The 15,453-nt window shown below is 46.6% G+C and overlaps 1 protein-coding gene across 1 annotated transcript in view; it reads left to right on the top strand.

Moving 5' to 3' along the window:
* map3k15 (mitogen-activated protein kinase kinase kinase 15) overlaps positions 1-15,453 on the top strand; it is a 175,424-nt gene that overhangs the window by 50,130 nt on the left and 109,841 nt on the right. The window contains exons 3-5 of the mRNA XM_041210936.1: positions 10,387-10,580; positions 12,208-12,376; positions 13,565-13,671. Coding sequence (XP_041066870.1) covers positions 10,387-10,580; positions 12,208-12,376; positions 13,565-13,671 — 470 coding nt within the window. The remainder of the gene's footprint in view (positions 1-10,386; positions 10,581-12,207; positions 12,377-13,564; positions 13,672-15,453) is intronic.

The following is a 15,453-nucleotide window of genomic DNA, read 5'->3' as shown; positions in this document are numbered from 1 at the left end:
AGTTTGCTCCACCGAAGTCCGAGTTGCGACATGAGCCTCATTGTACCATCGCTCTGCTACAGCCCGAGCACACCCGACAGTTGTCATCAGCCACGTCCTCTGTGGGTGGCCCTTGACTCTGAGAAGCCAACCCTGCAGCCTCTCTGGACCCTAGAAGATGTCAGGAACCTGAGAGCTGCTAAGGATAGAGGAGTCGTGGATGCTCTCTGGGAATTGCGCGCAGACCTGTTGGATGCATTTGTGGTGGTCACACACCAGCTGAACATTCAGCAAGTGGAAGCCCTTGCGGTTGACGTGGTTGACTGCTTGTTGCCATGGAGATCAAAGCACCACATGAGCGCAGTTGATGACACCTTACACCTGTGGAAAACCTGAGATCTGTGCAAATCCCAGCAGTCTTGGCTTGCCTGATCCCGGTCGAAATGCACATAGCTCTGTGCCTTCACGAAAGGTGGTATCCGTGATCTCCTGGGTACACTTGTGTGTGGGGGCTTGAGAGATCCTGCACAGGTCACCTGTGGAGCCCTGGAAGGGGCCACTAGCATAAAAATTGAGCACCGTGGTCACTTTCACGGCCAGTGGCAGTGGATGCCCTCCTTGTCCCCGTGGCGCCAAATCCTGCCACAGGTGGCAGATGTGACTGACCAGTTCCCTAGACGTGTGCAATCTTCAGATACACTGGCTCTCGGTCATCTGCAGGAATGACAGGTGTTGTCTATAGATCCTTGGTCTATCGAGGCGCCTTTGAGTTACGGCTCTCTGTGGATCTTCAGCTGCTTGCGCAGCAAGTCCTGTCACCCCTCCATCTTGAGGGAGGTGCTTCTCCCTTTGCCAAGCCAGCCGCCAGCGCTGCTCTCTTCTCCTTCTCTGGTCTCTGTAAACGGTGAGGTATAACTCCAAATCACCAAGCTCCATGATCCAGATGTTCTCCTACTTCAGGATCAAAGGGAAAGACGCATGGGTTAGCCTGGGTGTGCTAAGAACCTCACTTGTTTAAGTCTGATGGCCCCTTTACTCATGCAGGAGAGTGCCGGCCACCACTTGGATGACCAGCGTGCTGTATGATGCTCGATCCACATCCACCCCACTCCACCTGACCGATTGGCAGCAGCTTTGCCCACTGGACTGCATGCTCAGGCACAGGTATTCTCCTAACCCCCACTGCAAGGCTGCACTGTTAGCGTGAACCATAATGGATCTGATCCAAACCTTAATAAAGACATTGCCAGGGGCTGTGAGCACCTCCACCAGTGACTGCACCACGGCTACCTTGCACAGGGGGATTGTACAACTTGCCCAGTCATCCAATCGTTCTGCTGACCCATAAAACGCACATTAATTTGCAGCCTGCGCTCAAGGGGTGAAAAGTTCTGGAGTATCTGGTGGCACTTTCATGTTTTTGAGTTGCTTGAGTGGGCAGAAAAGCTTCAGAGGCCCGAGTCCAAACCTGTCAACGGAGCTGCAGCTGAACAGCCTCAGCTGCGGGAGAATGCCCACTCTTGACAAACTTTTCCAAGTGCGTGGCCACTACCCTCACACCACTTCCCCCCCATCCCCCCGGCATGTGCTTCAGCACTCCCTTCATTCTGTCTGTGCTGCCTTGACCCCCACCCCCATCAACCCCGCCACCCACCCCCCACCCCAGGTCTGACCCGCGCTGGAGCCCTTGCTCCGGCATCGCGCTGAAAGCCAGCCGGGAAACGCGCCCTGCCAGTGCCCGCTGGGGATGCACAGCGCCTCTTCCTTGATGTCCTACGGGTGATGCTTGCCAGCGCTGCTTGGAGTAGTGCGCGCTCGCCTCCGAGTTCCTCCAAACTCCAGGTTGCCAGTTGCAGGCCTTTTCCAAGCAGCTGTGAAGCGTGCCACGCTAATGTGATGCCAACGCAGGCGGTAAATTTAACGCAGGGGAATTATTCCAGTGAGCAGGACGGATAATCAGGTGCAAATGTATTAAAATTAGCTTCCTGATGTGTGGTGGCAGGAATCACAGCCCTCCATCGACGGACAGAGCGGACGATCGCAATCTGGTTTCACAATGGCTTACGGCTGATTTTTGACTTCCTGACCATATTGTTCCCACCCATTCCCCCCATCCACCCCCCCACCCATTCGCCATGATACCCAGGCCAACAGGTTCCAGTTGGGGCAGCAGTAAGGGCGCTAAAATTTACCTTAGATTTTAATTGTGAAGAGGGTGAAGATCGTCCAGGGGCTCAGACTGCAAAGCATAAGAATCCTATAAGCTCTGAACATTTGGCATTGGAGATAAGAATATTGGAAGCAGAGGAAAGGGATCAGAGGAGTCAGTTTATGAAGGACAGCGTGGAATGGGTATTGAATACTGCAGAGGTGTAGCAAGGTTTAGGGGTAAGAGGGCCAAATAAAAACTTTAGGGAGGTTTGTTTCAATTGAAGAGGTCACCCGGAAAGATGGTAGAGGGGAAGAGTAGACTTAGTGGAAGGTTGAAATCACTTCAGTGATAAGAGTGGACATAACAAGAGGTAAGCAGGCAGTAGAGATTTTATGGTTAGAACTTAAAAAAAATGGAAAAAGATTTAAGACTGTAGTGGGAGTTGTGTACAGGTCCCCTGATAGTAGCTATGAAATGATAGAATGGTGCAAATGCAGAGGTTAAACAGAGGTTAAATAGAAAAGGCAGAGCGGTTTTAGAGGGAGGAGTTTTGCTTTCATTTTGATTGGGATAAGCAGACCAACTCATGGCAAAAGGACAGTGAATTCTTGAGTGTGCTCAGGATAATTTTCTGTAACAATATGTCCGAGAATGGGGCAGGCTATGTTAGATTTAGTATGGAATAATGAACCAGATTTAGTTAACAATTTAGCGATGCATGAACATTTCTTTAATGATAATCATAATTGTTTTTTATTCATTCACGGGATGTGGGCTTCGCTGGCTGGGCCAGCATTTGTTGCCCATCACTAATTGCCCTTGAGAAGGTGGTGGTGAGCTGCCTTCTTGAACTGCTGCAGTCCCTGTGGTGTAGGTACACCCACAGTGCTGTTAAGGAGGGAGTTCCAGGATTTTGACACAGCGACAGTGAAGGAACAGCGATATATCTCCAAGCCAGGGTGGTGTGTGGCTTGGAGGGGAAATTCCAATTGGCGATGTTCCCATGTATCTGCTGCCCTTGTCCTTCAAGTTCAATGTAATGTTTGAAAGGGAAAAATGTGAAACAACTACTTAGATTCTCATACTTTGTTTATAATGCTCCTGTGAAGTGCCCTGTGATGTTTCAATATGTAAAACACGCTGTATAAATAAGTCATTGTTCTTCTCGATTTAGGTAATGCATTATTTAATGGGATGAGACAGACTAAACACAGTAAACTGGATAAATCTATTCATGGCTAAAACTATTGAAGATCAGTGGGAGGAGTTTTAAAAAGAATGTGGTAAAGAATCCAGAGTATAGCCCTGAGGGACAAGAACTATACTTGCCAAAAAAAAGCCAAGGATGACTAAAGAGATAAGGGACAAAATAAAACTAAAAGGAAAAGCATACAAAAGTGTAAAAACTAGCACAGATCCTGGCCACTGGGAGAGATATAAAGAACGGAGCAAGGTGACAATGCAGATTGTAAGAGCCACAAAAAGGGAATATTGAAAAAAAACTTGCAAGGGATATCAAAATAAACACAAGAAATGTTTGCAATTATGTTAGGAAGAGAGGGTGATCAGGAGCAATGTGAGCCCCTTGAAAACTTGGATGATACAGTCAATGAAGATAAAGGAATGGTGGAATAAAAACAGGAAATGCTGGAAAAATTCAGCAGAGCTGGGAGCATCTGTGGCGAGAGAAATAGAGTTAACGTTTCGAGTCTGCACGACTCTTCGTAACGGACACAAAATATTAACTCTGTTTCTCTCTCCACAGATGCTGCCAGACCTGCTGTGTTTCTCCAGCTATTTCTGTTTTTATTTCAGATTTCCAGTGTCCCCAGTATTTTGCTTTCAAGAAAATGGTGGACCTGTTGAATAATTATTTTGCATCAGTATTCACTGCAGAGAGAGTGTAGCATACTGAACATCCCAAAGAAACGAATGTTAAATACTGACAGGAACTCACCAAAATGAATGTAAGGGAACAATAGTAGTGAAGAAAATAATGGCACTAAAGACTGACCAATCCCCAGGCACAGATGTTTCCAAGCTAGGATTTTAAGTAGGCGACAACACTGCTGATGCCCTAACTTTAATCTTCCAAATTTTCTCAATTCAGGAACTGTTCCATTCGATTGGAAAATTACATATGTCACTCTGGGAATGAGGGAAGCCAGGGAATTATAAACTAGTTAGCCTAAAGTCTTTATTGAAAATTACTATAGCCTATAATTCAGGAAAGGGTGACTGAGCACCTTGAAAATGTTCAGCTGCTCAAGGGACCCACCAAGGATTAGTAAAGTGGAGGTCATGCCTAATGAATCTGATTGAATTTTTAGGAGGGGTGACTAAAGCAGCAGACAAGGGAATGTCTATGGATGTTATTTATATGGACCTTCAGAAAACATTTTATAAAGTCCCTTATAAAAGATTGTTAGCTAAAGTTGAAGCTCATGGAATTGAAGGGAAATTATCGACCCGGTTAAGAAAGTGGTTGAATGGCAGGGGATGGAGAATAGGGACAATGGACAGGTATTCCAGCAGGATGTGACTTGTGGTGTCCTGCAAGGATCTGGATTGGGGCCTCAACTATTCACTGTGTTTATTAATGACTTGGATGATGGGATAGAAAGCTATGTACTGAAGCTTGATGATGATGCAAAGATAGGTGATGTTTAGAAGCAGTGTAGATGGACACATAAAAAAAATTAGTTGAATGGGCAAAACTGTGGCAAATGGACTTCAGTGTAGGCAAATATGAGGTCATGCTTTTTGGATCTATAGAGTGCCTTCTAAATAGTGAAAAGCTAGAAACGCAAGGTCCCTGAGAGACTTATGGGTTCATAAATATAAATTATCAAAATGTCATGGACAGGTACAGAAAATAATCAACAAGGCTAACTGAATTCTGGCCTTTATATCAAGATCTAAATTACAAGGGAGTAGCTGTTATGTGTAAACTATGTAAAGCCGTGGTCAGACCACATGTCGGGCAGGATTTTGAGGTCGTCTGGCGGGCGCAGTGGGGGAGGGGCTGGGAGCGGCCAGGAAACGGTCCCCCACCCGTGATTGGCCCTTGGCCATGATTTCACGCTGGGCGGGCCTAACCGCGGCTTGTCAATGGTCGGGAAGGGGCAGACGGAAGGGGGCCTGTCAGCTGCCGGGTCACCACTGGACCCAGTGGCCAGTTTAAAAATGGCAGCCCCTGGAAGGTTGCCATGGAAGGACATCTGTTCTGCATCTTCAACATTCAAGTTATGGAATCGATTTTTAGATGAGTGCCTCGCCGTCCTCCTGGAGGAAGTGGCTGCCAGGAGGGACACCCTTGTCCCCAGAGATGGGAGGGGGAGGCCACTGCACCTCACCAAGAGGGCATGGGAGAAGGTGGCTGCACTGGGGAGCAGCGATGATGTGGTGCGGAGCTGCTGGGTCCAGTGCCAGAAGCGCTTCAATGACCTGCTGCACTCAGGAAGGGAGAGTACTGTGTTGGCATGGGTCAGTGTGCCGAAGTGTTAAGATGTGGCCTTCCCCCCCTGTGGAGCTCAGGATTATAGAGTCTGAGTACCAACTGTCAATCACTCTGAAGCTGGCCAAGGGGGTGAGCCCTGGCTGCTTGGACTGAGTGCCTTGCGGCTTGAGGGCCACAACTCAGATGTGCCCTGTGAGGTGTTCCTCAGCTGGGGTTGGCCAAGCTACAATGGAGCTGCAGGTAGAGAGCAGACTAAACAAAGCTTCTCTGCCCTTTCAGGAGAAGATGCCCCATAACAACATTGAGAGCTCACATACAGGCGGAGACCCAGCCAAACTTCTGCAGCTCAGCAGGTTTGAGCAGGACAACCTCGAGCTGGCACGTTCCTCGTGCAGCTGGGTGTGAAGAGGCAGAATGCCAGATAAAGCTAAGAGCACAGTGCACAGAGGTGAGAGTTTCAGATTGTGCAACCTTTCTAGTGTAGCCTCTTCACTGATGGGAGCCTCAAACTGGAGTCCCCATTGATCATTGAAAGATGAGGGCACCATGATGGAGATCTCCATTGTCTCACCAGGGTGCCTGGCATGCACAGTGACAGAGCGATGACTTAAACTAATGACATGTCCTTCTTCTCCCTTTTAGTTTGCCAGCAGGCGTTCACTCTCTGGACCCTGAAGGGCTGTCCCTGATGCTAGAGGACCACCAGGCTTCACTTGCAGCTGCGCCACACCCATTTTCTGAAGCAGGCACTAGCGCAGATATCACCACCTCAGTGGGCATTAGATCAGCAACTAGAATGTTGGTGCACATTGGTGAGGGCACTTCACACTCACTTGAGATGCAGTTGGAGGCGGAGAGCCTGGGCACCGGCAGTTTGGAAGATGGCTGGAGTCCAGGATGATGCTGAGTCGGAGGCAGATGATGAGCCTCTAGAGTTGTCCATTAAGCGGCAGATGCTGGGTGTCCAGCAGGATGTGTGGGAGGATCTGGTGGAGATCCATGAGGGTCAGCATGACTTGGCCTCCGTTGTGGAGGAGTCCAGTCGGAGTGTGAGCACTGCGCTGACCCTCATGGCCGAGCCATAGAGAGGGTGGTGACTCTCATGGAGAGGCAGCTCCAGAGACAGAATGAGGGGTTCCTGGGGCTGCGCTCAGACCTGCAAGCCCTCACTGGTCAGTGCCAGTGTGGGAAATGGATGAGGCACTCAGTATCCCAGCTAGGTGCCTGCCCATCAATGATGAGGAGGGAGGTCCAGAGCAACCTCAAGTTGGCACACGAGCTGCTTGTCATCCCTGTGAGCTCCTCTCAGGATGCTCTAGATGATGGCAGCAGCTCCTCTGCCCCTCTGCCAGTGACCGGGGCATCTGATGAGGCCGTGACGACTGGGCAGATGCCAGCTGTGGCATTGGCCACTCCCTCCCAGTCGGGGCCTGCACAGGCTCCACTGACCAGAGGACGACCACCAAGGTCATCAAGGCCAACAAGACAATAGAGTCAGCAGGCTGTCTCCAATGCTGATGCCAGCGAGGGTAGGGGGTGGTGGGACGGGGTCACCAAGACGCAGTACTTGGAAATGTATGTTAAAGGCACCATGAGCACAAGAGGGACAGGTTCACGGGTGATTTTCTGTTAATTTACATTTGGTTTATCTTTACTGGTCTGGGAATAAAGACCAGAGAAGATCATGTAAATGTTTTTGGTTTGCCAGAATGAGATAATTTTGTTTCTGTTGTAATGGCCTGAGTGCGCTTCACCTTGTTATATTTTTGGTGCAGGGTAGGCCAATGTGTAATGCTGGATGGGAGTAGCTCTAAACTGTATTGCACAGGCATTGAGTAGACTTTGGGTTCAAATGAAAGGGTCATTTCAGACATCCAGGTTGGAGGTGGTAGCCCTGACATGTGTTTGAAGCTGATCTCTGGCAGCCTGGCCGAAGGAGAGTTGGATCAAGGGGTTCCTGGTGTCCCTGCCTCCCTGGAGGTTACTGAGATCTGCCTCCACACCCTCAGTGTTCTCCTCATCCTGCTCCTCTCGGACTCACTACTGGACTCATCATCTGTGGCCTGCACAGCTGTGTCAAAACCCTCACTTTCAGTGGGTCCCTCTTGCCATGAGGGGACATGTCTGAAATGTTTTTTTTCTCTTTATTTAGGTTTTTCAAAATGAATTTGAAGGCAGCTCTGTGCCTCAGGGAGGTTCCTGTGCTCCTTCGCATGCATGCATGAAACAGCGTAGGCCCCGACTCAGCCTCCCCCACCAACCACCACCCCCCCACCCGCACAGGGAGCGCTCAGTGCTTATGGGTGTGCATCACACTGGGTGGGCCATAGTTGGCCCTCCCGCGTAAAATGGCAGCACCCAGCCAATCGTGGGTGGCGATCGACTGTGCGCCCACCCTCACCCGCTCCCGCCCACCCTCTGAAGGGGAGAAAATTCTCCTACGGGACCTGAAGGGTTAATTTATGGGAAGGGGTTACACAAACTAAGGCTGTTTTCTCTGGACCTTTGAAGGCTAAGTGGTGATTTGATCCAAGCTTTCGAGATATTGAGGGGAACAGATGGATAGAGAGAAACGATTTCCACGGGTTGTGGAACCCAGGAATAGGGGCCATTGTTTGTAAATTAGAGGCAGACCTATTCAGGAGTGAAACACTTCTCCATAAAAAAGGTTTTTCGGAAACACTTCTACACACAAAGGGTGGTACAACTTTGGAACACTCCTGCAAAGAGCAATCGACTCTCGGTCATTGTTAGTTTTAAACCTGAGAAACAGATTTTATTTTTATTCTAAGAGATTTGGCGCAAAGCTGGGACTCTGTTGTAGGTTTCATTGCCTTGATCACATTGACTGGGGGATCTTGCTCGAGGACAAAGTGACCTACTCCCATTCCTATGTTCCGAGAATCCAAATGAAAAGATTCCGGCGGTTAATTCACCCTGCCCAATTTTCCATTCCATTAACTCCACAGCAAAGGAAATTTGGGCAATGATTATAACTGGCAGTTGATCCGCTCCTGCCTATTTTGTGTTCCCACTGAAGTCGAATCTCAGACCCACTGTGTCCTTCATCTCGGCATCTTTAAATTTAACGTAAAGATTCTTTTTGTTTAAGTTATCTTCATTCACTTCTATTTACCTGACCATTTTAACTGGATTATCAAAAGAACTCAACTGGTTCAGTAACACCCTTTAGGGAAGGAAACGTGCTGTTCTTACTCAGCCTGACCTATATATGACTCCAGTCCCACATCAGTCTCTAAACTGCTTTCTGAAGTGGCCCAGCAAGTTTTTCCATTGCTTTTGGGCAGCTGAGGCATTTTTATTTTGCAGCAGTATTCCATTCCTCCACCCTTTGCACCTGAGAGGATGTTAAAGGCTGGCTGCTTGGGGCAAGTGCTGGATCAAGAACTGCTATTTGTATTCACAAGTCATGCCACTCCTCATCATAGCATAGGACTAGGAAGGGAGAAGAGAGAAGAACAGTGCTGCCAGGGCATGTATGATCATCTAGTTTCTGGTACATAGAGAGGAAGGCGGAATTGGAGGCAAAAGAAATTGCCTTACATTTTCCAAAACACAGTGGCCTAGATCTTCCGTTATAATTTAAGAGTGAACTTGAAATGGCATTTTATAATCATGCCCAGTCTTTCTTTAATAATGATAATCTGGATATAATGGATGTCTGATGTGCATATGTCCAGGACTTTATTCAGGTGTCAGGCCTGACTCAGTAAGCAGCAGCAGTGGCCCAGTTGATAGCACACGAGTCTCGGAGTCAGAGGTTCAGGTATTGAGCACAAAAAAGAAAACCAGACTGACACCCCAGTGTAGCACTGAGGAGGTGCTGCACTGTTGGAGGTGCTATCTTGCAGATGAGACATTAAACCAAAGTCTTGTCTGCCCTCTCAGGTGGATATAAAAGATTTTATGGCACTGGTTCGAAGAACAAGGGAGCTCTCCTCAGTGCCCTGGCCACTGTTTCTCCCTCAATCAAAAACAGATTATTTGGTCATTATCACATTGCTGTTTGTGGGAGCTTGCTGTGTGCAAATTGGATGCCACATTTCCTACACTACAACAGTAACTACACCTCAAAAAGTACTTCATTGGCTGTAAAGCACTTTGGGATGTCCTGTGGTCATGAAGATGCTATATAAATGCAAGTTTTTTTCTTGTTCCATGGAATTATTTTAACAAACCACACAACAACTGGAGCCACCAAATTCATATCAGTAAATGTATTTACTTTTCCATTTTAAGTTGTCATATGTTAGTCATTCACTAAACCTTGTAGGCCTGTCAGTCCTGGCCCTTGGTATTGGAGGAGCTCTACTTAAGTTTGTTATGAGGCAGGAAAGAAATTGGATCTTGAAAGACAAGTTACAAGGGCTACCCTATTAGACCCATTTGAATATAATGGCATTTGTGCCACAGATACTGCATAAAAACAGTGTAAGGTTTTGTACCAATTTTCATTGCACATGATGTACTGCAAGTGGTACACTGGCACTGTAGCACCCAGCCCACTCTACTTCGGTTTGCTGTGCTAGAGCCAGGGATGTGTCATTGCAAGCTTCTTGTTGTGAAGGTTCAACTCAGAGTTGCCAACTGCTTGCGCTTGGACTGAATGAGGAGCTTTTCAAGCTTCCATTACTTGTGCCATCTGCATTCTACTCAGTGATTTCTCCAACCCTAAATCTGTAATATAAGGTTCAAATCTCTTACGTTAGCATATAACACAGAGTTTTATGAGTATCTTTTTTGTTGACTCAAACAGGTATTTTCTTTTTGCCAGACTGCTAGCGGGAACTATCATTTCATCCCCTATGTGATGACTACTAACGACGAATTCCTGTGCTGTGAGAATGATTTCCAACGGAGAGTCTCAGAGTACTTACAACCAAACTGGGACAACTTACTGGGACCTTTCTGTCAGCCATTGGTGGAGAAATTTATCAGTCTTCTAAAAGATGTTGATGTTACCTCATGGTAGCTACTTCCATTTGATTAGAAATATTTATTAACACTTTAACTTGAGGTGGTAATTGAAAACATGGTTGGGGAGAAGGGGAGCAGGAAATTGGAATGCCCCTCCTCCCTATAAAATCAATGCATGACTTAACTGAAAGCAATATTTACATTTATATAAGGGCCAATATTGACGGGGACAGGTTTGATAAGCAGGGAGTAGAGGGGACTTTCAGCCAGGAAACCTGGAATCCCTTCCTGCTGCAGAGTTTTAACTCCACACCACACAGCCTTCCTTTAGGATTCTCACTGGGAAGTTAGCCTGATTGCCAGTCAGGAGTGGTGGTCTCTATAACAGGCCACAGCTGCAGCCACAGCTTACGAGCTTGCAGCTGTTAGTGATGGGGTGACGGAGGGTGTGTGATAGGTGAGGGCACTGGAAAATCAAATCCCCAATTGTGGATGGGGTAGTGGAGGGCTTCTTTGGATGGGAGGCCAGTTTGATGGTGGGGGGTAGCTCAATCTGGAGGCAGACTGGTGCTGTTCGATGAGAGAGGAATGTCGGACACACACCAGAAGAAATATACTTCGTAATGGGATTGCAAATTGGACCTCAGTTTATTATCGCACCAGAATGACAGTACCTCCAACAATGCAGCACTGCCTCGGGACTGCACTGAATTATCAGCCTGGACAAGGTGTTAATGTCCTGGGATGGAATGGGATGGAATTTGAACCCACAGCTTCAACAGGTGTAAGTGACATCATTAGAAACAAGCTGAACCTGGCTAAGTGTGGGGAACCTCCATGTTGGTGATGTGTGAAAATCCCAGTGAACCACTTGGTTTAAGCTGAAGTGAATATTTTGACCAACTTTTTTGGAACTTCCTCAGAGAGTTCCTGTAAAAGCTGGAGAGGAAATTAAGAAAATCAAACCAGAATCCACTGATATCTGGTCACAGATAAAAACTGACTTGCATTTTAAATGTAAAAATTCATCCAGTTCACTTCCATGCCACCTCTGTCATCCATTTTGGGAGAGTTGCTTAGAAAGATCATGACCCTGTTGAGCTAAGCTAAATAAATAAAAACTCTTCCATTTTACAAGTGCAGCAGTTTCTACCAAGTCCAAAATTAGACAAGGCTGGCTGTTTGCTTTTCTGAAAAGGAACAATGATCTAGAGATTTCACAGGGCATAGAAGTAGGTAAAAAGATTTTCGTTTAAAAGACTTTTGTGGGTGCTGGGTTTGCGTTGTAGAAATTTGTCAAAGGTTTGCCGAAAAACATGGTTGCTGAACCCCAATCACGACAGTGGCTGTCTGCTGCTTCACAAACCAGTTTTTCTCCCCGGCCATTTCTCTCTCTCACCATTTCATTTGGTGTCTAACTCAACCATACCATCAATCTGCTAATTACAGTGCGGCTATTTACAACTCCCTGCAGTCATAGTTTTTACTATTGTAGGAGCACACTTATGGAAATTCCGCCAGATAAATAGGTAAAATAGATCAATAATATTTACAGTTTTGGCCTCATGTCACACTCTCTGTTTTAGCTGCAAACAGTTGTAGTCGCCCATTGAGTCGTCACCTGCAACACATTTCCTTTTATAGCTGTTGTGCAATCTCTTTGTTGTTGTGTTCACAGCACATATTTCAAGGATACCCTGCTGAATGACATTAGAAAATTGAGGGAGAAATACCAAGGAGAAGAGCTTGCCAAACAGCTCTCTGGCATTAAGCAGCGTATAGAAAGTATCGAGGTCATCACGCCTGACATTATCACAAACTTGCTTTTCTCATACAGAGACATCCAGGTACAGAGAAGCAAAGTGCTTTGGAAGAGATGCTTGATGCTGTTCTTAGAAAACTGCATGGAAGTCTTACTGAGGCAAAACAAAGAAGCTTGCGGACAGAGAGACTACAATGTTCCAACAAATTGCATTTATATAGCTCCTTTATAATGTAATGAAAGCCGAGCCATTACATCTCCTATCTCCATCCACCTCAGTTCCCCTGCTACTGAAAGCCTCATCCATGCCTTTGCTGCCTGTGTCCTAGTTCACACCAAGTTCCATTCACCATAACTCTTGTGCTCTCTGACCTACATTGGCTCCCAACTGAGCAGCGCCTCAATTTTAAAATTCTCGTCCTTGTTTTCCAAACCCCTCCACAGCCTTACACCTCCACATCTCTGCGGGCTTCCTCTGGTCCAAAAAGCTTCCAAGATACCTAACATCCTTCAATTCTGTCCTCTCAAGCATCCCTGATTTTAACCACTCCACACAGTCTCCTTCCTTCTTTAAGATGTTCCTTAAAACTTTGACTAAACATTTGGTCATCAGCTCTAACATCGCTTTATGTGGCTGAGTGTCAAATTCCTATTGATAATGCTCCTATGAAATGACTTGGGTCATTTTACTATGTTAAATCCTATATAAATGCAAATTGTTGTTATTGAGTCAGCAACGAAAAAATTAGGAACATTAATGAAAAGCATGGTTAACAATGTCTTTCAAGGATTTTTTTTTAAAATGAGTGGCAGGATTTTCCGATCCTGTGGGCATTGTCGTGGGCAGGACCAGGAAAATTTGGAGAGAGGCCAAACCCCACCCGGAAGATAGTTACAGAGTCAGGGGAGTTTAGAAAGGGAGGTGCAAAGTGTATGAGTGTTTGTCAGCTGAGACCTTGACCACCGGCAGTGGGGTAAAGAGAGACTGCATTTGGGAGGGGATATAGAACTGGAGGAGATTGCAGATGGAAGATGGAGCAAAACTACATGGAAGGATTTTGAATTAATGTATGTTTGTTATTAACCTATCCTCAAACCTCAGACCACAATCCACTATCTTCAAATGACGCCAGTCACGGCTCAGTTGATAGCTCCAAGTATTGTGGGTTCAAGCCCCACTACCTGCTTTAGTTAATCTTTTAAAAAGCTTTTAAGTGTCAAGTTTTTGTTTTGGTCTTCAGTGTTTTTTTGTCATTCACTCTTGCTCTGACAGGATTATGATGGCATGGTGAAGCTGGTGGAGACCCTCGAGATGCTGCCGACCTGTGACCTGGCCAATCAGCACAACATCAAGTTTCACTATGCATTTGCACTGAACAGGTACAGTTTTCACTGTGAGGCAGTTGGGAGAACACCTTGCTTTTTGTATTCGGAGGCATTTTTATTCACCATCAATTATTTAAGAGAAAGCTGGATAAACAGATGAGAGCGATAGGAGTAGAAGGTGAAGCCTATGGAGTTCAATGATAAAGGATGAGAGAAGGCATAGACCAGTTGGACCAAATGTCCTGTTTCTGTGCTGTAAATTCTATGTATTTATACAAATTAAATCCTTTGGTCTTGTCATTTATTGTAAAGTAATTCCTAAATTAATACTGAATGAGGGGAGAGGGCATATGGCTACCAATTATGTTCAGTTATTAAAATGCAGCCACATATAGTCAGAAGAACACTCCATTTATAGGCCTGTGTCATAGGCTGCAGTTAGACTTGGTAAAACCTGGGATTCTAGTCATGTCACATGATTGACTGATCGCTTCAAAAGTTAATATATTTGAACAGAGATATCCCCTGAGCCTGTTCCACCAATCAATTAGACCATGAATAATCTGTATCTCAACACCTTTTTACCTGCCTTTGTTATACATCCTTCCATACTCTTGTCCAAGAAAAATCTATCAATGTCAGTCTTGAGTCCCAAACTGATTCCCAGTATCCACAGCTTTTCTGGGGAGTGACTTTCAGATTTCCACTATCCTTTTGTGTGAACTTTCTGATTTCACTCCTAAATTCTTCGACTTAGTAAAACCTTTACTTTTAAAATTGCATCCCGTTGTTCTGGATTCCCTCGTCAGATTTTTTTTTCCCCGGTATTACTTTTGTTGAATGCCTTTATCACTTTAAACACCTCACTCCATAGTATTCTTAACTAATGGGAATGCAAACACAAGGGAATACAAGCTATGAGTCTATAAAGTCTCCTCATAAGTTCATAAACATAAGACAGGATTTAATCAACCTGATGGTGGTCTTGCCCTTTGTTCGAAGAACTTCTGTCACTTCCATGTGGGAGGTCCCAACCGTGTTAAATACCCTTCAGACACTTAATTGGTCACCGGCAGGCCTTCCCCAGGATTCAGGACCTGGGCAGTGGAAGTCCAATCAGAGGCCAACAGCCCCCTCGTTGGCACTGTCAGTGCCACTGGGAGTGTAGGCAGCTGCCAGCAGGATTGCTGGGGAACCCCAGGTCAAAGGTGAGTGAGAGCGGGATGGTGATTGTGGGATGCAGGTTGTGGGAACAGTGGGGGAGGGGGTTTGGAAACAAGGGCAGCGGAGTGGCTTTCAGCGCCTGCCTGACCCAAAGCCAGTTCCCTCAATCGGGTGCAGAGGGCCACTGAAGGCCCTCTTCCCATTGCCTCTAACGTTTTCCCAGTAGTGGGTAAGTTTTTTTTTACCATGTTGGGCAAAGACCGGGTACAGTCTGGTGCCTTCCTTGCGGGCTCAGGGGTGGAGGGGAGGGGAGGGGAGTCCTCCTGAGCAGGCACCCTCCCCGCAAACCTCCCACCACAGCAGCAATGGCTGCCCACTAGGAAAGGCCCTATAGCTCTCAGGAATTGCTCCCCCCTTGCCGGATCCAACATGAATGGCCCCAGCAAACCTGACCCATTTATACAGGTTCTGTGGTCTGCTCCATGATTGCTGTCACTCTATGTTTACAGTCCTGGCATTGGCCACCGCTCCACGTGGCGTGTGAGGACTGAAGAGCTACTGGACAATCAGATGAGATCCCTTAAAGAGGTGAACGCCTGGACTGCAGGCAGTTAATTGCCTAACGTTCGTGAAATGCAGTCGGGGCTTCCAGCACCAGCCAAGGTAGGGTTA

The sequence above is a fragment of the Carcharodon carcharias genome, chromosome 18, assembly GCF_017639515.1.
Source record: "Carcharodon carcharias isolate sCarCar2 chromosome 18, sCarCar2.pri, whole genome shotgun sequence".
Lineage (NCBI taxonomy): Eukaryota > Metazoa > Chordata > Chondrichthyes > Lamniformes > Lamnidae > Carcharodon > Carcharodon carcharias.
This window is presented reverse-complemented; position numbering and strand designations above follow the sequence as displayed.